The 24,884-nt window shown below is 53.7% G+C and overlaps 1 protein-coding gene across 1 annotated transcript; it reads right to left on the reverse strand.

Annotated features, from left to right (window-relative positions):
• Window positions 1–1,188: 1,188 nt before the first annotated feature.
• On the reverse strand, window positions 1,189–23,796 carry Loxl1 (lysyl oxidase like 1). Its single transcript, XM_050151991.1, has 7 exons — window positions 22,280–23,796; window positions 9,053–9,161; window positions 5,716–5,853; window positions 5,144–5,300; window positions 4,523–4,618; window positions 2,699–2,814; window positions 1,189–1,506 (listed from the first exon to the last, which is right to left on the reverse strand). Exons 1-7 carry the CDS (start codon window positions 23,463–23,465, stop codon window positions 1,500–1,502), a joined length of 1,809 nt encoding a protein of 602 aa, XP_050007948.1. The 5' UTR covers window positions 23,466–23,796; the 3' UTR covers window positions 1,189–1,499.
• Window positions 23,797–24,884: the final 1,088 nt, after the last annotated feature.

Consider the following 24,884-nt stretch of genomic DNA (forward strand, 5'->3'; position numbering starts at 1 on the left):
GACCAAACTGCAGGACTCAGTGCAGGCCAAACTGTCCCAGCAGGCCTTGGGAGAGGTTGGGAACCCTCAGTACTAGGGCTGAGTCAGGGGACTTTTGAATCTCTCTATAACCAGTGACCCACTCCATCAGTGACGCACAGATGGACCAGAGCAGAGATGGTTGATATCTGTCTGAGGGAGGCCCCAGAGCTCCCTCTTCCCCCAAGTCTGTCAATACAGGATAGGAAGGCCCTGGGTGCGGCTATCCAAGGCTCCCCAGACTCAGAAGGAAGAAGGGAAAGCCTGGGCAGGCTCCAAGGAATGGGATTTAGGCTGAGCCTTGAAGGGACATGTGGGAGACTGGTAGCTTTGCCAGGCTGGAGAGCAGTTCTATTTTATTGATGATGAATCTAAGGTGCAGTATAGCATGCCCGGCTCAGAGTCAAACAGCTAGAACCAGCGCCTGGCGCCACGTCTTCTTCCCCTTCCCACTGGTGTTTCTCTAGGGTGGCAGAGGCAGATGGTGGCAGGGAATCTTGAGTGCTTGTGGGAGAGGAGGGAAGGAGTTGACATTGCCTTTCCACTTCTCCCTGGTCTAGACTGGTGTCCAGGAGTTCTAGAACACCATTTCCAGGGAAGAACAGAGGTTCCATCTCCTCTTGCATTCCCTTAAGCCTCCAGGCCCACCTCACCATGTGCTGCAAGCCATCCCCTCTGCCAAGAATACGTGTGTCCTCTCCCTTTGGGGAGGTGGCCCTTACCCACAGGAAGGCTCCTCTTCCCCCTCCCTAGGTACAGAGTATACCCTGTGATTGTATGGGTCAGGCAGGGGCTGGGGCTGTCCTGAGGGTGCCGAGCACTGTGAATGCCGTGGTTAGCTCCCCATGCCGGATGGTGGTGGTGAGGCTGCAGTCTGAGAAGGAAAGAAGGACCAGTAAAGGGTGACTGGGGGTGAGCTGAAGTGGCTGGAGCCACTTCTGCCCTCACTCAGTGAGATGGGCTCCTCTACCTGAGAAGGCAGCTTGGCCTCGGGCTAGACCACAGCGTTTCCATGATGGATATGTCTGGTGTCCCGGAGGATAGCTGTCATCCTGGCAGGCCAGAAGTCACCCTTTCCACATGTTCCTGCACAAAGACTGAAACCCTAGACCACCTCTCAGGCTGGCCCCAGCTGTGGTCCACCTAGCCACTAGGCCAACGCAGACTCCAGACTAGAAAACCCTTGTTTTATTCAGCACCCGGGCAATCTTGCTGTGTGGAATGGCCAAAATATAAAAATTAAAAACCAACAACAGACAGAGTGATGTTGTAGAGGAGAATTAGGTACAAAATGGGCTCTGGCATCCAGAATCCCTGTGGTTTGGGTCCGTGTTCACTCCCTGAGGCCGGCAGGGAGGGATGCCCCAGCCGCCAGCTGCCCTTGCCCATGGGCTAGGGGGCTGGGCTTCTTGGGGGAGGCTGCCTGGGAACAGGGCCTGCTTTTTAAGGAGAGACAATGGGGGAGGCTGTCCACTCAGAAATCAGGACCTGAGGAAAGAAAGAGAATTGGTCAATGGCGTGACATCTGTGAGGTGGCCTGCCTCGCTGACAGATTCCTTCTACAGATGGGGCAGGCAGAGGGCTCCATCTCCCCAGGAGAGGGGCAGGGCATTCAGGCCCCCACCTTTGGGGGCACAGTCTCAGTATGCTTCACAGCCTCCCACAGCTGTCCCCGGTTCTTGTCAGGAAATGCTTCTCTGGTTGTTATTTTCTAATTCTGCCCTCCCCCCTTTTTTCCTTTCTCCTCTTCAGAAAAATGATGGAAAGCCACGTGTGTCAGTCCCGTGGCCTTTCTGGGAACACTCTGGCTTCCTGTGCTGGCCCAGCGGCCTGCCTGTGGTCAGGGTCACGGGGATACTCTAATAAGATTCGAGGCTTTCCAAGCACTTATGTAGCGAGGTCTTGGAAGCAAGGGCCTTGGCCTCCACAGTTCCAGTCCTTAGGGGAGCATAGGGTGCCCCAGATGTTTGTGTCTACCCTCTGAGGGCCCTGATAGTGCTAATGGGATCCCTGTGGTCTGAGTCACATCCTCATGGGCCTTGAAGAGCAAGAAGGCGCTGGAAACTCAGGCCTATGGAAGCCAAGTGGCCTGTACAGAGAAGGACTTTGTCTTTTCGCCTTCTGCGGTGTCCTGGGTAGCTGATTCTACTCCTGAGTAACCTGAACTCTGTACAGGACCCATTCTTTCACATATGAATCTATGACTGGGAGTAATTATGGATAAAAGAGCTGTCTTTGTATGTGCTCTGGTCCTGGTCACACACTGTGCTCTGGCCCTGGTCACACACTCAGCCCTGACCCCACAGGCTTAACCTCCATGTGCTAGAGACCTGGGCACGCTGGCATTAGGCCAAAAGTCCGCATCCCCAGCTTGTGCGGTGTGTGAGAAAGGTAGTTCTGAGTGCAAGGGAGTTATCAGAACATGGATCTGCAGACTGGGATTGCAGAGGCCATGCACTTCACCAAACCGTTCTGCCTTCTGCCAGTTTCGATCTGAAAATCCCAGGGTGCCACAGGATTGGACGTCAGTACCCCATAGCCCGAGCCCCATCACGAGCACTCAGCTCGGGGTTGGTGCAGACAAGGGTCTTCCTTCTAGAAGACCATAGCTGTGTTTGGCCATCAATGACCCAGGCAGGAACGTGCTCAGGACAGGAGTCGGGGGTGGGCAAACACGTACTGGACAATTTTGCAGTTTGTTGTAGAAACGTAGCGGCCTGTGTAGTGAATGTTGCATCTCACTACGTTGTTGGTAAAGTCGGACTCCAAAACTATGTACTTGGGGTTCACATGCACCTGGAGAAGAAAAATGGAGAAAGGGGGCCTGTCAGGAAGCTGCATCCCACTTGTCACCAAAGAAGGCAGTGGAGAGGCTACAGACACAGAGGTGACAGAGAGGGTGGAGACAGACACAAGGGACAAAGATCTGAGACAAAGAGACAAAGGTGGGAGAGTAGGAATAGTTATGGTTCAAGAAAACACCAGCAAGAGGAAATCAGAAACTTCCCCAGAGTCAGAGCCCATTCCAGGAGGGCCCAGCAGAGGGCACTGTTGCCAGTTTCTGCCCCAGAGTGAGGGCTGGAACTTGGCTACTTGACTCCAACACTTAAAATCCCTGTCCAGGTGACAGATATTGAGGGCTCAACCGATGCCAGGGTATTTACCGTGCCCTGAAGCCAACTTTGTTGAGAGGACGGCCCAAGCATGTCCTGTACTCTTTGTCTGAAAGAGTTAGAGAGACCAACCGTAACAGGTTGGGTGAGCAGGACGTTTAAGAAGGAACACGGCTGAGCTGGGCGCACAGCTATGACAGGGCACCTGCCCAGCACGGATGGGGCCCATCTGCAGTCTCTTTCTCTCTCACACACAACTAATTAATTAATTAGAAGAAACAAAGCTTTAAAAAGGACGGGCTGGAGAGATGACTCAGCTCTTAAGAAGGTTGACAGCTCTTCCAGAGGATCCAGGTTTGGTCCCTTGCACCCACACGGCACCTCACAACCCTTTGTACTTCAGTCCCAGGGGATCCGGGACCATTTTCTGATCTCTGGAGGTGCTGTTCACACACAGTGTGCAGATATACACATAGGCAAAACCCATATAGAGAAAAAGAAATTTAAAAAAATCAGAAAATCTTAAAAAGGCCAAGTGTGACTTGAAATCATAGTGTCCTCCTCACAGCTTGAGCTGTGTGCTGTTTATGCGGTCAGTTTGCCCACTGCCTGGATCTCAGAGGGGCCTTCATTAGTCTTTGATGATAGCTTACAGATAGGACTCACTCACACGCACCCTGTGGAGCAGAACTCAGGTGGGGCAACTGTGAGTGGCTTCTGCTTTGTGCTCTGAGGTCCACCTCTCTACCAACCTCTGCCGGCAGCAAGAGTCACCACACAGGACTTTGGTATGGAGTAGGTCTAAGACAGCTGACAGATTATCCCCACCCTCCATGTGCTTGCAGGGAGGATTTAACTTCCTGAGGCCAGGCCTTGGGAACACGCCCCTCTATTGCGCGTCTGTAATGGTGTGCTAAGCTGCGCTGTGTGTCATTTGCATACATTTCTACTCGTCCCAGTACCAAAGGGAATGACTGGCAGGGTAAGCTCAGGCCACTCCATGAAGCAAGAGGGGACTTTTGGTCACAGACTCCCTGGGGTTTGGCACATGTCCTGCAAGGAGCTGAGAGCCTGCCATTCCACACATGGGAGGATGGGCTGACTGATTCTCTGGGTTCTTTGTCACTTTGAGATAATAATGCCATCCTCACCTCTCCTGTAGCTATTGCCAGGGCTGAAGATTCCTTGCGGTCTACTGGGGGAGGAAAGTGTGTCTGCTTAGACACACCTGATCAGAGAGGACCATAATCTCAGACAGCGGTGAAGATGGCAGTCCAGCTGAGCAGCTGGGCAGGTGGGGACGCAGCCAGAGAAGGGAGCGTCTTTTAGAAGAGGGAGAAGATGAACCTGGGCATCAAGTTGGGGAGGATGCTCCAGGTTGTGAGGCCCACCTTGAGGATGTAGTTTCCAGGCTGCACATCGGTTATGTCAATCCACTGGCAGTCGATGTCTGCGTTGTAGGTGTCGTAGCAGCCTGGACTCAGGCCCTGGGGAAAGGGATGAAAGGAGAGGCTGCATCTCAGAGCCACCCCATGCCCATCCAAGGCAGTCTGGGGGCTTCTCCTCTGTGCTTCCTCCCTGGCCTGGGCCTACAGTGGTTTGGGCCCTTGCTGAGCCACTAGGAGGATGAACCAAGCAGAAGATGGAGACGCCGTGGGCAGACTGGGTGACAAATATGGCCGAAGAAAAGTATGGAAAGTTAGATGGGCATATGGATGTTTTGTGGATGAACCTATGGAAAAATGGTTTGGGATAGACCGCTGTCCCTCTTTAGGCAAACGAGACATGGTGTTATCTAGACGGTGTGACAATGCTCTTTTATCTCCAAGTTAGACACCCCTTGGGACAAGGAAGGAAGAGGCTTTTGCAGGGCCTTGTGATGGTCTCAGGACTGGCAAGAAGATCCTCAGCCAGAACCAATTGGGCACGGCCTAGGCACTTGCCCCTTCTTCACTTGGCTGGCCCACTCCCATGCACGCACTCCTGTAGCCACCCTGCCACACTAGCCCAACCTGTGTGTGAGAGGTGCATGCATAGCGCTTGAGGTTGCCGAAGTCACACGTGCTGTCCTCCAGGCAGAAGCTGGCCTTGTGTCCCTCGGCCACTTTCTTGCCCGTGGCTGCATCAAGTAGGTCATAGTGGCTGAACTCGTCCATGCTGTGGTAATGTCTGGGGGAGGAAAGAGAAGAAGGCCTAGTTTCCCTGGGACTGTCCCTCACATTCCCCTCATGAGGTGACCCGGATGACCTGCTAAGGTGACTTCCTAACCACTGCGCCCTTCTGTTCATCTCTGGTGCTAGATCACCTCAGAACTCCGCCTCCTCCTGTTCCTTACTTCTTTTCTAGACTCCTTCCTGCCCCCATGTGCAAAACCCTGCATTCTAGACGTTTCCATCCCCTACCAAGGCTGATGGCTCTATGGTCCATCTTTCAACTCAGTTTTGCGGAAGGCCTTTGGCCAGCAATACTTTTCTAGGCCAAGAACAAACACCTGCATCCCCCAGAGAGCTAATGGGGAAAGACTCAGGCACCGAGGGCACTGACCCAGGAGAGGAAGTGGTAAAGGTCACTCAGGCTCACTTACTGGTGGCAACTGTGCCACTCCCAGGTGTGGCGTGGCCGGTTGGGGAGAAAGTCTGCTGTGCCCTGGTTTTTCACACGCTGGGGGAAACGCAGCAACACTCGGAGGTCGTAGTCAGTGGCCTCGGGGGCATAGGCTGTGCTGTGGGGACAGGCAGGGAGATTGGAATGGCACTGTAACACCAAGTCATTGTATGCTAGCTACAACAGGCCCTGTGTCCAGCCTTTAGCCGCTGTTCTCTCAGCCCCTTCTTGCCCCAAAGATGCTGACATTTGACCCCCACATGACAGTGAGGGCTGGCCTCTTCTCTCATGACACTACCCAGACCTGGCTTCCTTTCCTTTCTGGCCTTCTGTGTGTGACTGAGAGCTGTTAACAGACACAGTCCACAAACTTCCTGCTAGGGCTAGCACCCGCCACCACCCTGGGAGAGGTTGGGGGTCGCATCAAAATCTTTGAAGGATAATTTAAGAATAAAATGTTCTGGGTCCTATGGAGACAGCCTAGCTGGTATAGTGTTTGCCTTGAAAGCACTGAGAACTGAGTCCAATCCTCGGAAGCCTCGTAAACACCCAACCACGGAGTTATGTGCTTCTAATGCCAGCCCTGGGGAGGTGGAGACAGGGGGATTCCCTGGAGCTTGCTAACCAGCTAGCCTTGCCAGCTAACTGGTGAAAGACTCTGTCTCAAAAGGGGTAGCCAACATCCTGGAAGATGTCGTGCAAGGTTGTCCTTCGGCCTTAACTTGTATATGAACACACATCACCTGCACACATACTAAAATAAATAATAAAAATAGAGCCTATCAGCCATACCCAGGACTTCAAAACTCTTCCTTCTTCTGGACAGGGCCTTAACTGGTGACCAAAGCATTGCGTGTCTTTTGTGTGCGGCTGAAAGCCAGGCCGGCACATCTTGGGTAAATCTTCATGTTCCTGGGCCCATGCGCTCATCTGCTCCGCTGCTACAGGTTGAACACCGGCTCCAAGAGCTGTTCTCCCATAAGACTTTTCTCATTCCTCTTCCTCCCACACCGTTTGCATGATCACAGCTCTAAGCTCATTTAGCTTCCTAGTCCCAGTTCAGTCCCTTCCTCCAGGAAGTCTGCCATGATTATTGTACTTAGAAGCACCCTGGTGAGCTCTCCCAGTACTACCTACAGCTCACTCTGATGACACATGCACCCTGGGCTGACATTCACGTGTGATGTTAAATTCCCAGCAGAAGCAGGGAAGAAAGAGAAAAGAGGGATTTCTCTTGTGAGAGGACACACACACACACACACACACACACACACGAGAGAGAGAGAGAGAGAGAGAGAGAGAGAGAGAGAGAGAGAGAGAGAGAGAGAGAGAGAGAGAGAGAGAGAGAGAGAGANAGAGAGAGAGAGAGAGAGAGAGAGAGAGAGAGAGAGAGAGAGAGAGAGAGAGAGAGAGAGAGAGAGAGAAACAGGAAGACAGGAAGCCTGGTCGGGCTGCCGGCTCCCCTCTTTGCAGCTGACCGCTGACAGCTGTCCTGGCTGGCCTCATTCAGGGCCAGGTTGTAAGGCGAGAGGAGAGAGGTGGCCCATTGTGGGGATTAGCTCTCTCTGAGAATATGTCTGGACAGCAGGCAGCTCAGACTCCTGTCTGCCAGTACTTAAGGCCCTTGGCCCTGTCTGGAGGAGGCTTGGAATCTGTCTGTGTCTGGGTTGAAACAAAACATCCTCCTTGCCTGTTTGGTGAAATCCTGCCCTGCTGTTCGGCTCAGAACATCGTGGGAAACCAGCAGGATCTAGCGTCTAGGCCCAGCTTGGTCACAGGCTTGTGGTGAGACTTGAAGCAACACCCCCTCCCCTTCTCTGGGTTCAGCCTGCAGTGTGGGACCTGGCCCAGGGCTCCAGCCCACACTTGAACTGGCTGGAGATCCTCCCACTGCAGGGCCCCAGCTCTGCAGGCCTTTCAGTAATCCTTTACCCAGGCCCCTCCCTCTTTGACCTTACTCAGCCCCAGATCTAACCCCAAGCCCCAGAGCCGTGCATCCTGGCTCTCACTCTACTCCTGCTGCCTGCTTACTTCTGTCCTCAGAGCCTAGAGCGAGGGGTCACTCACTCCAGCTAGCTGGAGAAATCACTCAGGACAGGGGCCGGCTGCATTCTCCTCACCCAACGGGGAGCTCAGGGCTGGACACTTGAGATGCTCCAAGATGTATTGAGAATTTGGCTTTAACTAAACGATTCAGACTTGTGCAGGCCACCACAGAGACTGAGCCCTTATCACTGGAGGATAAAGGCTGGTCTCTTCTCAAGGACAAGAGACACAGACAAGGCCTGATGGTCAGGTTAACTGAGTGGCTGTCCATGGATGGTCCCCAGAATAAGGACACTTTGCCCATCTGGGATAATAGGGACTTTCACCTGAGTGTCAATCGGCTGCTCCACCCATCACTCTGATTGGTGTCATTTTAAAGACTTTACCAAAGGCTTTATTAAAGAAGGAGCAAATTGAGTCATATGCTAATGAAAGTGCTTTATCGTCTCACAAACAGGTGAGAGAGTTTCTGGTCAGTTAATCTGAGGGGGCACAGCGCTAAAGGTCTAAAATAAACCAATGTTGACATTCCAAAGGGTTTCCTAGAGAGTAAAAGGTTAAGAGAGTTCACATGTAAAAATGAATAAAGAACAATTTTTTTTAAAGTGGGCAATTAAGGGGGAAAAAATATACTTTTGGCACCCCTGTCTAGAAGAGCAACAGATCAATGTCCCCTTTAGCCAGGTCTTTTAGCACAGGGAGAGAGGACTCGAAAGCACAGCCGCTAAGCAGAATATGAGCTGCTGACCATCCCGCGGTGAGCCCTGCTGGAGCAGGATGGGTGTGCTCTGGTCTGAACTCAAGGCAACGCTCTCCTCCTCTGTCCGGGACGGTACCTAACTGAGGCCTCACTCTTCCCCATGCCTACCAATTTCAGGCTATGATCAGACGATAACCTGGTCAGACAAAGCCACCCGATCCTCACCCTGCAGCGCTGTGCCCTCCATCCAGGACTTCCCTGACACCCACGCTGACCACTGGAAATACAGATAGGACCAATTTCAGTTCTTTTCATTGTGCCCTAGTCTCCTAATGGGGCAGCCCATTCTGCCAGGCTGTTACGATGGATGTCGTATTGATGATGCATTAAAGGTCCTTGCGGGTAATGTATGTAGGCTGGGAGGAACCCACTCCGTCCCTTTTCCTCACTCCTTAAGCCAGGCAAGATGGAGGTCAGGGCTCTGAGAGGCTCAGATACTTTGCCAGGCTTTGGGTGACTCCTATGGACTACTGCGAGGCCCCATGCTTCATTCGCCCCCAGCGCTCCTTACCTGGCCAGGCACTTCTCCTCTGCTGCGCATCGCAAGGAGTACAGGTGGGCTCTCTGCACATACGTGGATGCCTGCACATAGTTGGGGTCTGGGACCAAGTCAGGGAGGCCTAGAGAGAGCGGGAGAGGAAGAACACAGTACCAAGAGGGTCAGGCTGGTGACTGCTGCCTCCAAGGCCCTCCTCCACCAAACTATTGGCCATTGTCCCTGGCCAGTGGGGTCCTGGGTTTGGGAGGTCAGCAGCAGTAACTGCCTCTACAGCTTGGTAGTACGGGAGAGTGGGGACAGTCCTAGAAGGTCTGGAATGTGAACCAGACTCAGGAACTGGAAGGAAGTGGTGTCTGAAAGGTGGAATGGCATGTCATGAGTAAAGGCTTAGAGACGGGACTAAGGAGACCAAGGAATTTCCTGGCAGAGCTGCTCCCTCTGTCCTTGCTCCACAGATCTTTGCATACTAGCCAAGACACTCCTCTCACCTCTAGAGCCAGCCTTCTTCAAGGACCACCAGGACAGCCTGGGCTTCGGGCCCAGGGTGGGCCCCAGAAGGTTCATGGGCAGAGGTAGGTGGGCGTTAATTGGTCGGAGGGGGTGGGCAGGAAGAAAACACACTCCCTGAGCCAGCAGAGGTCTCAGCCTGGTGCCAGCTGAGCTGCTTGGGATATGCTCTTCTTGGCACCTGCTGCCACTTCTGGCCATCAGACTCTAAACCAGCCCACAACCATCCCCTGTGGGCAACTTAAGGGAGGGCCTGGCTCCCACTCTACCCCTGCAGGGCCCGGGGGAAGTCTAAAAACTGCTCCAACCGTTCTTTGTGACCACTTGTTCTCTAGGCTACACCAGGGTCAGGGGCTTCCCTTTTTCTTTCACCAGTAAGAGTCTGAGTAAGTGACCAGGAATAAGCACAAACCATAGGCAGGTATCAGAGCCATCTCATTATGGCATAAGGACAGGATGATCTTGAGGTTAGGAGTGAGGGCACAGGTGGAGGGGGAACTGTTGGTGGGGGTGGTGGGGTTACAGCTGGGCACCTGGGACTTCTAAATTCTCTCTTTCCTCGGGCCTTGGGGATTCTGGCTGGCAAATGATAAAAAGAGACTGCAAGTTCTTCTAGCATCTTAGTCCTCTGCCCTTGGGGAGTGGGGAAGAGTAAAGGCAGGCAAGGCAAAGTGGGGTGCTTCTAGGCCCCCTGTTTACCAATCCCTCCCATCAGCTTAAAGGTCCTGGCAATGAGGCAAAGGGAAGTCTGGATTCATAGCCTTTGACAGAGGTATGTGCCTACACACACACACACCCCACACACAAACACGCACACACACCACACACACAAACACAAACACACACACCACACATGCATACACACCGCACACACACCACACACACACACCACACACACAAACACACACACACCACACACACACAAACTCGCACACACACCACATACACAAACACGCACACACTGCACACACACGGCACACACACAAACATGCACACACCGCACGCACACACACCGCATACACACACACACACCCCACCCACACAAACATGCACACACACACCACATACACACAACATCCACACACAACACATACATATTCACACTTATACATATCCCTTGGGCTCCTGCCCTCGACCTGTTCTCCTTGGGGCCTGGGCCTCAGGGGCAGCCTGATCTGGGCAGCCAGGGTGACCTCACCTACTTGGAATGGAGAAGTTTAGAGTACAGGGTGGGTGAGGATGAGGTGGCTCCTGGCAAATGGGGGACTTCTTGGCCAGCCTAGGCTCTATGATATGAGCCCCCTGGAATGTTTGCAGTCATTTCCCAGGGGACCCTCGAGACCTCAAACCAGCTGGGAGATGGTTCTCACCCACTGGTTCCCAGAAGCTTTTGGAAGGGGGATAAGGAAGAGAGGAGGGGTCCCATTTCCTCACCCTCTAGCAACTCCGCAATAGGTGGGTGTGGTAGTCGGGCCTAAGCCTCCTGGGCCCAACATTCAGCACCAGACAGTCTGCCGCTCCCATCCCAGGCCCGATTTCAACAAATACTACACAGACGGCTCCACCGAGCTTTCCTGGCCCGGCCCTTCCTCGCTAGGCTGTTCTGTGAGCTGGCTATGCAATCCTGGACAGCCAGAGGAGCCAGAGTCCCAGACCAGGGGCACTTGGGGCCAGTTACATTGCTCTTGTTCTCTGATGGAGCTTGTTCCTAGCCACAGACGGAGCCCAGTGACCACACAGGAAGTCCTGGCCTAGGTTACACAGCGGGTATGGATTCTGGTTACACACTGATCCCTGATCCTGGTCACACTTTGACTTGACCATGGTCACTCATTGAGCTTTAACTCTCGCATCACACACTGAGTCCCGGCCTGGTCACACACAGAATCCTGATTCTGGTCAAATACTGGACTCGGACTCTTATCGCACACAGAGCCCTGATCCTGACCACACCGAACCCTGATCCTGCTCATATTGAGACCTAACCACACACTGAGCCCAGACCCCGGTTACACACTAAACTTAGATTCATCAGACACTGAGCCCTGATCCTGGACACACTGAACCTGGATCTATCAACATCTCTGAATCTTAGTACTGTTGTCCTCAGTTTCTTTCTCTACACAGGAAACTAAAGCAGTGTCCTAAGAGAAAAGCCCTGCAATAGGAACTGTCTTGACATCAGCTATTCTTTCCGGTTCTGATGGAGCTTTGGTGTCAGCCCAGGAGCTGCTGGGAGACGTTACCTGTAGAGCACACTGGAGAGACTAGGGACAGGCTGCTGTTCGGTCTCAGCACTGATCCCCGCCTCTTGCCTCAGGAAGCCTTCCCTGATTGGTGGTGACATCGTGGGGTGCACATACTCCCCCCTCACTACTGGGATTTCCTCATATTCCTCTGTGGGTTCCTTTTGTCCAGATGGGGGCCTCTCTAAAGGCAGGGCCTGTACTCACGGTTAGCAGGCCATATCCTCTGTTTCTTAAGCAGTTAGCAGCCTAATACACCTTCATAGTGCGTGCCTATCTCTTTATAACCCCAGAGCATACTACAGCTGTGGGAGTGTGAGGAAGTCATCTCGAGAGGGCGATGGATGTGTTTATAGTCACACGGTGAGTCAGGGCAGTTTAGGGAGAGCCTATGTCTCAGCTTCCTCCTGCTGTTCTTTTTATCCAAATAAACTTGGGGCTGCAGAGACAACTTAGCAGTTTAGAGCACTCGTTGATCTTGTAGAGGATCTGGGTTCCATTCCCAGCACCCAGATGGCAGCTCACAGCCACCTGTAACTCTAGTTCCAGGGGATTCGAACACCCTCTTCTGACCCCTGTGGGCACTGCACACACATGGTACACATACATGTAGGCATAACACTCATACAAATCAAATCAATCAGTCAATAAATAAATTTTTGATGTATGCTCTCCACACAAAGGCACAGACTTTGGTGCAGTTTGGCAAGGTGCCGACAAAGGTGTGCTGCCATTAAGTACACCACCACAGAACCAGGAAAATGTCCCTATCCCTGGCACATACCGATGGAGCTTTTAAACCACTGTAGATTGCTTTTGCCTTTTTTAGTAATTACAGGAAATCACTCCTGTCATGAACTTAGCATTGTCCTTGATTTTGACCACACCAGAGCCCTCACGACTCGCCCAGCTCCTCACACCCCCACTGTGCCCCCATCCCCATCATGCCCTGGCTGTCCTGAGAGTTCAGGCCTGGTCTCCCATCTCACCCTGGGGACCCCCTGCTGAGGTCCCAGGGATACAGGCCCTTCCCTTAGCCAGTATGTTTTTCCAGAATGGAACAAAGCCTCCTTCTCCAGGCTGTGATCCCAGGGGACATTCTGGCAGCAGCCAGCCTTGGGCTATCTTTCCCTTTGTGGGGTTTGAATATGGGGGAAGGTAAGCCTTGCACGGAGGTCAGCAGGCATAGGGCTGGGGAGTCGGGTCTGCGTTATCGGCTTGTAGGGCATAGGCAAGGTGGTAGGTGTGGAATGAAGTCCAGATACAATGTGGTCACCCCTGTTCCAGGCTGGGTCAAATTCAGGGGTGCCATCAGTTATGGGACATAATTCTGAGGTGGGGTGGGGGGTCGGATATATTTTCTGACAAGCTTGGAGTCTATCACCCAACCCTCAGGTCTGGACCTGGAGACTAAAAACATGGTTTCTGATACTGTTTTGTGAAACTCTCATGTCTTTCTGACTATGGAGAATGGGATAAATTTCATGTCTGATCAGTTCAGAAAAAAGAGATAGAGACTGGTCCATGATCCGTGTACAGCGTCTCTCATCTTCTCTCAGGCTTCACTTCCGGTCTCGTTAGGTATGTCCAGAGCACTTGCCAATCTCTATGGACTGTGCAGTTCATGTCAGATGGGGCTGTGTTTAAATACAAAAGAGACCTGGGCCCGGCAACTCACACCTTTAATCCCAGCACCTGGGAGGCAGAGGCAGATGAATTTCTAAGTTTGAGGCCAGCCTAGTCTACAAATTGAGTTCCACGACAGCCAGGGCTACACAGAGAGACCATGTTGCTAAAATGTTTTTTTTTTTTTTAAATGGACCTAGGTTCAGTTTCCAGCATCCACATGGCAGCTCAAAACCATTTGTGACTCCAGTGTCAGGGAATTTCATACCCTCTTCTGATATCTTTCAGAATCAGGCATGAATGTGATGCACATACATGCATGTTGACAAAACATTCATATACATAAAACATACATGATAGTCTTACAGGACCTGTACTGTGTCTTGATTTTTTTTCAGTCACTGGAAACCTTCAGGACCTTTTGCATGGCTTGGTACTGCTCAAGAGGAGTCTGCTTTCCCAGGATGCCATCTGCCTGGTCTCCTGGGAAGGAGTGGCCTTGAGCCCTGTCCCACACACAGGACACAATGGATGACATACTCTTACAGGTTTGCTAGCACGCATGTCCCTTTTGAACTGACAGGGGACCTCCAGACCTGCTCAGCGTCCTCCCTAGTCTCAGAGTCACAGGATGAGAGTGGATTAGAGCCCCAAGACTATTGGACAGTCTTCCTCTGCAGCCCCCTCGGAGGGTGACTGGGTCCTACCAGTGATGGCTGAGCTCTGCCCCTCCTGTTCCAGATTTGCATGTGGCCCTCTCCAGACCTCTCTGCCTCCATGTGTCTGCACGGATCTCCTCATCCCCCAGGCCTAGAGCACTACCAGGCCCCTGTATTCATTCTTCCCTAGGAAGGGTTGTGCTGTCCACAGCCAGGGCCAGGATACTGGGAACACTGAATCAGAGGACAGTAGAGACCCCTGGGATAAGCAAAGCTGGGACTCAGCTGGGGAGGGCCTGGGTGTGAGCAAACCAGGTCCCAAGCCATTATGCAGGCAGAGAGCTGTCCCTGCCATGGTGGGCCCCTAGGCTAAAATAATGAAGATCCAGCCCAGGGAAAGGCCAAACATTGCATTTCAGGTCTGTCCTCCATGGCAGCCAGGGATCCATGCAAGGACCAGCCACACTGTTCCTGCAGCCAATGGCCTCAGGACAAGCCTACCCTGTCCTCCCATCTTAGGCTAGGTCTGATACACTCCCATGATGGCAGTGACCATGAGCATCTTCCTGGGCAGGATCTGAGTGGATCTCCTGGTGCCTAAGACCCCGGAGGTTAGATTGCCATTGTTGTGTTGGCCTTCCCAAGTGTACTGGCCTGTTCCCCTATCTGAGGTTCAGTTTCGCTATCTGAAAGTGCAGGGAAGACTGAACTAACTGGCTCTTGGGCACAGGTTGGATGGATCCATAAACACTCGGAGATAAAAATACTTTTTTTTTCGGAGCTATTCAATCCATTCTTCAGCCTTGGGCAAGAGCCCGAGACCTCTCCCGACCTCAGCAGCCCATGCCTCATCAGTCAGGAAATGATCCCACTGACCGACCCAAACCCTTCCTGGCTCATGAGAAATCTCTTCCCTCCAGCCCAGTACATGTGTGCCCATGTGCAAGTCTATCGGTCCCCTGTTTTCCTCTAGCTCTGCAGGTCCTGTGGGGTCCTAACCCTTCCCTGGCATCCATGTTCCCTAAGCCCCTGCTGCTGGGCTTTCGGAGGCTGGGGAGTGGAATCCAGCAGAGTCCTAATCTCTTGAGCCCAAGACTGGAGGATAAACACAGTCCAGCAGAAACCCATCAGGCGGCTGGGAAGTATGTGCCGAGTAGGATGTTTTGGCAGTTAACACAGCCAGACTCCAGAGGAGCCCCTAGGTGGGGAGAGCGGGAAGCTCTGCCCAGCTCAGACTTGAATAAAGATGAGCCAGCGTGGGACATAGCTGGCAGCTCCCAAACCCAGGAAATGATTAGCTAATAATTGGAACATTAAGCTGTCAGCACCCGCCCAGAGGTGTTCCACCTGCTCTTGCTAGCTTGCAGGCAAAGGTTATCTCCAGAAGCCACTCTGCCCCACAGTGAAGGGGCAATTCCAGGCTGGAAAAGGGGGACCATGATGGCTACAGAACCAGGTCTAGAACCTTCAGTGGCTCCCAACTGCCTAAAGAGTGGAGCCTAGACATTTCAGGATGGCAGCAGAGGCATTCTGTGGTCTGTCCTTAACCTGCCGGAACGCTGAACTGTAAGCACCAGTAAGCAGCTGCTAACACGGCGGCTTGACCTCTCTGTCTGTAAACTCTGAGCTCACTGTGCACTTCTGCGCATGTATGCCTCCCTCCCACCCTCACGGCTGATTATGCTCACACCAGGGCGAAGCCATCATTAGGTCCAGAGCCCACCTGTCAAGCTCGACTTCCTCCCCCAGCACCCTGCTTCCTCTTGCAGCACTCACCCCTCTTCCCAACTACACGCTTCCAGCCCAGCCGTGTTCCTACAGTGGCCTCCTAGTACACAGAGTGTAAAGACCAAAGACTTCACAGTGGCCACCAATGTTCTCTGTCGTCTGAGCCCTGTTAATCTTTCTGCCCAGGCTCCAATTTCATCTCTATTTCTGCTTCACTCAACTTAAGCATGCTGGAGCACACTTGGGGCGTCTTTGGGCCACCCCTACTCCCCACCCCGTCAGTAACGCTCTCCCTGCAGATGGCTGGATGGCTCATGCATGTGCCTCCTTCGAGTCTGGGTTCAGATGTCACCTTCTTGAGGCCTTTGGTGGTCACCTCTGGAAACTGCTCCCTTCCCCCTACTCCCGATCTCCTTAGCTGCTTCTATTTTTTCCTCAGCACCTGCCACTTTACCTATGAATTATGTCTGTAAATGGCAACACAAGGTCCCCAAAGGCAAACATTTCGTGCTTCTTTTTGCTAATTCCCAGCTGTAAGTGTTCAGCACACAGAATGGGGCTAACATATACCCACCAGATGACTGCATGTCCTCAAGAGCTGACATCTACAATCCTTGGCTGGACACGAGCTCCTGAGAGCAGTCGGCTTTACGGGCATTGCCATCTTTGCCTGCACTGAGCTGCAAGCCTGGGTATCCCTTATGTACAGTAGGAAGCTGGGAGCTGGACCCTTAAGCCAGGTGTCTGGTTTCTTTCTGGCTGGCTGAGAGTCAGAGAGGGCAAGAATGGGTCTAAGGCACTATTAACCTACCTGCCCAGGTGCTGGGGAGCCAGTGAGCAAGTGTGTGAATGCCTGGACCCACAAGGACTCTGGGAATCACCTGCCTATGGAAGCCTATCTTCATTGTCAAGCAGTGCTGACATTAGTTCCCAAGACCCTTGTATTTGGGGCTTGGGAAACCCATGGCTCCAGCTGGCCCATGAGCAGAGAGAAGGGTAGGCTGTCTCCTAAGGTTTGACACTTTTGACAGCACTGGCCTCCAACACTCTCCTTTCTGTCTGCCATTCTGACTCCCTCACCACTTCCTGGAAAACAGCTAGATTCCTGGTTTCCAGGGACTTATCACAAGGGGGGGGAGGGCAAAGGACCCAGGCCCAGCCCTTACTCTGTAATCCTGAATCCCCACAAAACACCCTAAGTCCAGCTGCAGTGGGGAGGAGGCGGTTAGGTCAGGCCGTGGGTGGGAACACGGCCCAGCCTCTCCTTCCAGGCCCCCATGCTGCTCCCATGCTGCCCCGCAGGAATGCTGGGCACAGGAATTGGAAGCAGGTGTGGGCTGCCTGGCTGGACTTCTGGCGGCCTCCTGCTCCCTCCCTCCCCTGCTTGTTCTAGCCACTGCCTGGGGAGTTTTCCATGTGTTCTTGGCTTGGAAGGAAGTGGGGTGGACTCTAGCAGGGTGCTCCTGGGGAGAGGTGCCCCTCCTGAGTACAAAGGTCTGTGAAGATACCCCACCCTGGGGCATCAGGAGAAAGGAAAGATGGGGACAGAACTCTCTAGCTAAGCCTAGCAGTAGCCTGGTGCCAGAAAAGGTACTAAGGACTCTCCATATCCCCATTTCTATCTCTGCTACCAACCCCAACCACTGGGGGGGGGGGTGGACAGGGTCTTAACCTCAAGGCAAAAACAAAACAAAACAACAACAAAACCTTGATTTTTCTCCCCAAGAAGTTCAGACCGAAGAGTCACTGAACACCGAGTTAGGTGACACTGTAAAACACTGAGTGAGGGGGAACAGTGAGGGGGTAGACGCCCTTCCTAGGTGGCCCTGGCTTCCCGGAGCTGCATGCAGTTCCCTCCTGTGCCGAGTGGCGAGAGCACTATCCTACCCTGTAACTCTACCTAGGGCTGTTGGGTGACTTAAGTGAGGAAGTGGGAAGAGCGCTTGGCAAAACATAACTCATTTATAAGCAGTGGCAGCTACCATCAAACGTTTGTTTAAACAAGAGCCAGCTCCGCAGAGACGTCCAGGCTGAGGGCAGGGGAGTGGAGGCCATATGAGAGGGTGGCGAGCCAGGAGACAGGAATTCGGGCCCGGAACCCTGCCTGTTCCCTCAGACACCCACACCCCGCTCTTGTTGCCACTTACCTGTATGACCCTCTACAGCTGTCTTTGTTACAACCAGTACCAAAATTGCCACTCAATGACTAAATACATGAACAGAGGAACAAGTGAGTAAATGAAGCAGGTATGATATGCAGTAACACAGAGAAAAATTAAAAACGACGCATAGCTATGAACACAGTGTGCATTTATGCGGACCAGCGCATTACTCTCTCCAGTGCATGAGAGGGAGGCTGCGCCTCAGAGATGCCCAGCTGGCAGAGGGGCAGGACTCTTGTCCTGTCTCCCATTTCTTGTATGGTGTCACTGTGCCATCTTACTAGGCTCCCTCTTCTCACCCTCCTTGGGCCTGTGATCTGTGTCACTAAGAGCTTGTGGGAACAAATGCAATCATGAAATCCCACATATAGGTCACGAGGCTCAGAAGGTGGGTGCGGTTTAGCAAGCTGCTGCTCCATCCCTGCCCGAAGGCTCTAGCTCTGGGAGCTTGCTGGATAGAGGCCTCTGCCTTCCTGTGCATCTACTCAAAGCTCTGTGGAGGAGAGCAGAGGATCCGGAGGGGAAGTCAGGCTGAGGAAACTGGGAATCAGGCTCAGGTGAATGAGGGGCAGCTGGGGTGAGGGCAGGGAGCCAGGGCTGCCCCCAGGAACTGAGGGCCTCTGCAGCTCAGGAGGCTGGTTAAAAAGGGCACTACCCTAGGAAGACCCTGAGATGTTCAGGAAATGTGATCCCAAAAGCAGCACAAGGGTTGGTGGCTGTGGATGCCCAATAAAGAGGAGGAGGAGGAGGAGGGGAAGAACCTCAGATTCTGAGGTGCTAGGTGCAAGTGTCAAGATCCAATTGGCCTTGTCAAGCCATGGACGAATGAGGCATGCCAGGCAAGTCTGACACAGCCATCCTGGGTCCCCTGATGGACAGCCACCTTTGTGACCTGTTCTGGATCCAGCAGATATGTCTTTCACAGACAATTGTACTGCAGGAGCCCTAGATCAATGAGGCAGGCTAAGTTAGAAGGGGGAATCCTGATCTTGTGGGGCTGTGGGGCATCTCAGCATTGAGAGCTCTAGCTCAAAGAATGTGAGGCTGTGACAAGCAGGAGCTGGAGCAAGGATGCTGGGGGAGGAGGGCCTGGCAGCAGTCTCAAGGAGAGGCGGCATGTGGTTGGCACAGAGCAGGGGACCTAGAAGACCTAGGAGGCAGGCAGTCACTCCCCAGCCCTCTCTGAGTAGGTGTGCAATAGATGAATGAGAGTTCTGAGCCTCCACAAACCCTCCTTCTCTGTGACCTGTTCTAGCGTCTGGAGACAATGGCACTGCAGAAGCCCCGAGCAGTCCGGCACCCAGCATGAGAAGAAAGAGGAGAAGGCTACTGAGGCAGAAACTGAGTTCAGGACAGACACTTGGAAGCCACACACATAAGGGGGGACGTGGGCGGTGCTCACATGTGTTTGCTGTTGTAAGGACAGATCCACACCCACACACAAGCACAGCCTGCCAGCGCTGGGCCTCAGACCCCTGGATGTGTGGCCAGGAGGGATGAAGTCAGCCTCGGAGAATCCGCCCTGGGCTCCCACACCAAGCCTGGGGGGCTGATCTCAAGTACAAGGCTTGGACTTCACTGGGCTGGGATTTTCCATGGTCCTAGACCAGCAGGGTGGGAGGATGGAACCAATATCACGGGAGTCTACTGTCCCTTTTCTGGCCTCTTTGGGGGCCCCACACTAGCATGTACCATAACTCCATCCCCGTATCCTATTTTTCTTGATAGTTGAAGGAGGGAGATAGTTAAAAGATGCTGTTCACCATCCCCTGCACGCTTGGCCACCTCCTCTAAGAAGTCCTCCCAGAAACTCTGGAGCAGAGGCTCTCAGCATTCATTACAGATGTTCTTCCTGCCCAGTCGGATTCACTCCCAGCTCCTGGGATTTTGTTTGTTTGTTGTTTATCAAGACAGAGTTTCTCTGTATAACAGCTCTGGCTGTCCTGGAACTCGCTCTGTAGACCAGGCTGGCCTCCATCTCATAGGGATCCAACTGCCTCTGCATCCTGCTCCACCATCATCCAGCCCAGCTCCTGTGATTTTTGAAGTGGAATTCGGAACCCCACGCAGAGCTGAATTATGGACATGTCAGAGTGGGTGCTCCCCCAGGATGAAGAAGACTCTCCTCCGAACCTCCCACAGTGTCTGCTCCCAATATTGATCTATCCCACACCAATGTGTCCTTTCTGCTGGGCTTCTCTCAGGGAAGAGCCTGAATTTGATGTGTGCTAGCCTGTATACACAGAATACTGCCTTCAGGGGAGAAGTATATTTGATCTGAAATGAACGGTGGGACTCTAGGGTAGTAGCTGGAGCCTGCGGAGCACCAAGCATCCCATTCCAGACACGGGCCTTGCCCTGTTTTATCCTCCTCCGAACCAAATGACTTCCTTGAAAGTTCACAGGCCACAAAGGGGCCCTAGAAAACCACTGGCTCAAGGCCCAGATGTGCAGTGCCTGGCCTGCCTCTGCCAGCCTTGTGGCATTTAAGGCCTTGGTTTTCTCCTCAGTTCAGAGGTGGGGCCCTCCTGGCTGAGTTTCTCCGAGCTGAGGTCTTACATTCTAAGGAAAGGAGCCACAAAAGTCAAGCACTTGATAGGTAAAGCACCCCCTCCTCCAAGGGGCTCCTGGGGCAAGTCAGCGCAAATCTATACGAGACTGCTGCAGGCGGCGTCAAGCTGGTGACAAAGGGCTCGATGCATTTTCATCATCCATGTTTGGCATTACATCATAGGAGCCCCCAACCCCATGTTATGATATACCCTCAGCTCTGTGGTTTTCAAAGTGGGGTTCAGAATGAGACTCAGTTCTAGTGGATATGTGGATATGTCACAGTAGGTGCCCCCCTGCCTTCTGGACTCTCTGTCCCCTGGCCTTCAGCCCTGGAGCCCGCTAAGCAGCACCTCTTCAGTCTTGACCAGATTCAGCATTTATCCGATGCTGACAGAGGCTGAGGAGCCAGGTGGTCTGGGCACCAGCACCCTTGGGTCATACAGGCTCGTCTTCACCTGACAGCCCTGATATAGCAACCCTGGTATGGAGCAGAGGCTTGTGGGCAGAAGGCACTGCCCTCAGGGTGTGCTGCGTGTGCACTGAGAACTCAGCGGAAACCTTGACCAGGGAGCAGACAGTCCTGTATGGAGAACACCAGCAAAGGGGATTCTAGGACAGCAGAGGACGGGCCGGTGGCCATCCAGCACTGGCCAGACACAACAGTTGGCCCCTGTCACAGTAACAGCACATGTGGAAGCTGCCCATCTGGCAGAGGAAGAGTGCTCCACCCCGACCCTTGTGTGCAGATGACCTGGCCTTCCCAAGAATAGGTCACATCTCCATCCCTGGGGAAGACAGGGGGTGGCCTGTCTCCAGACATTTCCCAGGACTCTCCCCCAGAGCCAAGATGAAAGTGAACCAGTAGAGCATTGGCCTGATTATGTCTTAGGCAACATCAACAAGCACAGGACCCAAGATAAGTAATATTTAATATGATATTCTTAAAAAGCAATATCAATACAAAAAATCTGCTATGAACAAATATCCTGTTTCAGATAAAGACAGGACCCATATTGATTTCTTCAAATTTTTTTGATTTTGCCTCACTTATGGAACCATTACTGGGTCTATTTAAAATTTGAACATATTTGTTGATAACAGATTTTTAATGCACTGAAATATTACTTATTTTCATTTCTCGGGATTTTTTTAGTGCTCCATTGAATTTTATGCTCTGGCGAGTGGGCTCTGGCATCCCAGTCTTATGGGCTCCCTTCAGGGATCTGCAAGCTAGGTCTGTTCAAGGGTTGCTCTTTGACCTCTTACTTAACTCACCAAGGGCCAGCTCGCTCACAGAGGTCCAGACATGGAGACACTGCTGTACCCCCAGAAGCAGCCTTAAGCCCTCTTGACCCTGAAGGTCCAGGGTTCCCACAATTGATCCTTGCCTCACCCTTTGCATACAGTAATTTCTGATAGTCTTAGAAGATTCCCTGACTGGAAGGGGAAGATGCAGAGAGAAGGGCTTTCCCTGCTTGTCCCTAGATGACCCCAGCCAGATAGATCTGTAAAGTACTTCTTAAAGCTCGGCTAGTTCTTCCTCCATTACTCCAAAGCCAGAGTCAGAAAACAGGCCTGCTATAGGCCTCTGACCCTAGTAATGAGTGGATTCAGGGCAGGCGGGGAGGAGAGTCGCACCACTCTTGACGACACCCGTGCTCAGCCACTACCTGGAAACCTTTGGTAAAAGATAGAGGATCTGCACCCCTGGGGCAGCATTCACCTGTGACCAGAATGCCGAGCCAAGACGGTACTCACCGCGACCATTCTGGTTGGGTCGGTACACACTACCCACGCTGAGCCGGCCCTGCTGGGCGCCGTTCCGCTCCCCACCCGGCGAGGGCGCATCAGAACTGCGCACAGGCAGGTAAGGCGGCTCCAGCACGCGGAATGGAGGCTGTGGCTCCACCGCACGCGGAGGGACGTAGGCCTCGGGCGGCACATTGGCTGCATAGGGAGGATACCAGCCCAGGCGGGGATCACCAGCGTAGGTGCCACCGGCTCCGGCGGGAGCCTGCGCTGCATCGGTGCTGGGATCGGGGTAGGCCTGCTCGAAGCCCGGGGTGCCTTCATTGTACAGGCTGTGGGAGTAGCGACGGTCAAGGCCGTCGGAGGGTTGGGGTTGAGGCTGCGGCTGGGGCTGGGGCTGCGGTGCATATGGCCTCTCCGGGGCTGGGTAGAAGCCCTGGGCCGGGTACTCTGGCTGCTCCTCGCCGCCACCGCCGTACTCCTCGTAGCGTGCCCGGGGTTGGGGTTGGAAAGGATAGATGACCCCAGCCGAGGCTACAGCTGCAGCTCCCGCGCCCATGCCGCCTCCCGCACCGCGGTAGTACACGTAACCCTGTTCGTAGGTCCGCGATGCGGGATCGTAGTTCTCATATTGATTCACGAAGGGCGCCTGCGGGTAGGGGAACTGCTGTGGGTAGGAGGATGGCTGGCGGTAGGTGGTGGCGAAGGCCGAGGCCGAGACCGAGGAGGAGGTGGAGCCCCCGTGCCGTTGCTGGGAGACAGAGGTGCGAGCCCGAGCCATGCCTGAGCTGTCCCCGACGGCCACCTCTCGCCAGTTGTCGGGCACCTGGCCGAAGCCGAAAGGGTGACGCGTTTGACCTCGCACAGTGTCCGAACCCACGCGCCCGGGCACGGGCAGGGAAGGCGCCTGCCGACGCCGGGGTCTCCCCTGGCTGCGCCGCTGAGACGTTTGGGGCGCGCCTGCCAGCAGCACTCTGGAGCTACTCTCTCCTCGTTGGGGCCCGGCCGGCACGTACTCAGAGCCCGAGTTGAGCAAGCTGTACACCTGCCCATTGTTCTCCCACTGGATCAGTTGCCGCCAGCGTCCCGGGTCCGAACCCTGTCCTGGCTGCGTCTGCTGCCCGTGCACAAGGACACACAGGCAGGCGCCCCACACCAGGGTCCCCAGCTGGCTGCCGACTCCGGCCAGAGCCATAGTGGCCCTTCTGCAGAGGCCGGGTGGGCAGAGAGTCTCTCAGGAATGGTCCCCGGTGGGTGCTTCTCTTCCCACGGCCTCGAGGACAGGAAGGCTCCTTGCCTGCCCAAGCTCTAGCTTTGTCCATCCTGGCCTTGTCCCGAGCGGGACGGCTCCTCCGATGACAGCATTTCGAGGCCAAGGGGTCAGGGCAGGGCAGGGGCGGTGCCCAGGGCTGCACGAGGCTTTCCGCAGGGCACGAACGGGCAGGACCTCCTGGGGCCCTTACATGGCCTGCCCCACACAGACTGGCCGCTGGCTAGGCAGGCGCTTTTCTACTCTGAATGAATAAGCAACAGGCTGGAAGTGTCTGGAGGTTTCAGGAACCCGGTCCGCCTGCTGGGGCCTCCTCCGCGGGGCCCTATGGCCCGCCGGGTTTTAGCTATGTGGCCTGTCCCACAAAGCAGTACTCCCTCAGTCCTTGTAGCTTCCAGCCAAGCCACAGACCTGCCTCTGAGGAAGGGAATGAGGCTGGGAGTAGGAGGGGGCCCCTGGGGACTCAGCTCTGTTAAGTGGGGTTTCTGGCAAGCACCACAGGGTTAGGATGTGGGCACTACCCTGCTGGTTCCACTTTACTCTGGACACAGTTTTCTTGAACTCCACTTTCCTCATTGGCTTCACCTCTTCCCAGGCCTCTTGGAGAGCCTTCTTTCTTCTCCAAAGCTATTGCTAAAAGATGTCTTTGCTATTGAGCCTCCCGGGGAAGATGCCTACCTCTAGCTGGGGCTACCCTGAGGACATTTGGCATTTGGCCCTGAGTACAAAGACAGTGGACCTTCAGCACTTCCAGCTGGTCTCAGTCTACAGGAATGGAGACTTCAGAGTGTGTGTGTGTCTCTGAGCTGAGCAGGACTTGGGAGCTCATGGGAGATACTGACTTCATGCATCCCCAGTGGTTGCTGTCCTGTTTCATGAGTCTACCTTAGTCAGAAATAATCTGAGTTATACACATGGTTAAGATGATCCCAGCAGCTGGCTGCCTTAGATACGGAACAGGGTCCTTGTGAGCAGAGAAACCATGAAACAGTAGAGAGGGAGAACCAAGGCTTGGGAATCTTAAGTGTGCTCCTCACCAACTCTGATCTAGTGGCCACATTTGATCAATGGGAGATCATTCCACCCAGCTCCATTTGTTCTGGCAGATTCTCTGCTCCCGCTGGGGATGGCAGGGCTAATAAGAAAGATGCCAGGCATTTCAACTTCTTTACTTGATACCCAAGCAGTTACACTCTAAAAGCTGCTCGACAGGCCTTCCCTTGGCTGTGTTCTCCAGGTGTGGCCCTGGGAACTGGAAGACAAAAATGACCCCTGAGACTTGCAAACAAGGGAGGAAGGACCTGTCTTCCATGCCTGGAGATTCTGTTTTGGAAACTCCTGGAC

The sequence above is a fragment of the Alexandromys fortis genome, unplaced genomic scaffold (assembly GCF_014885135.2).
Source record: "Alexandromys fortis isolate MF-2015 unplaced genomic scaffold, M_Fortis_MF-2015_v1.1 scaffold_70, whole genome shotgun sequence".
NCBI classification, from domain to species: domain Eukaryota; kingdom Metazoa; phylum Chordata; class Mammalia; order Rodentia; family Cricetidae; genus Alexandromys; species Alexandromys fortis.

What these genes read in the sequence shown, in the direction of transcription:
- Loxl1 (XM_050151991.1), bottom strand. Translation starts at nt 23,465, where the DNA reads ATGGCTCTGGCCGGAGTCGGCAGCCAGCTGGGGACCCTGGTGTGGGGC. An exon ending in ACCCAACCAGAATGGTCGCG is followed by an intron (nt 9,162 to 22,279) that starts GTGAGTACCGTC and finishes CGCTCTCTCTAG; the next exon opens with GCCTCCCTGACTTGGTCCCA. An exon ending in CTGGAAACTACATCCTCAAG is followed by an intron (nt 2,815 to 4,522) that starts GTGGGCCTCACA and finishes TTTCTTCTCCAG; the next exon opens with GTGCATGTGAACCCCAAGTA.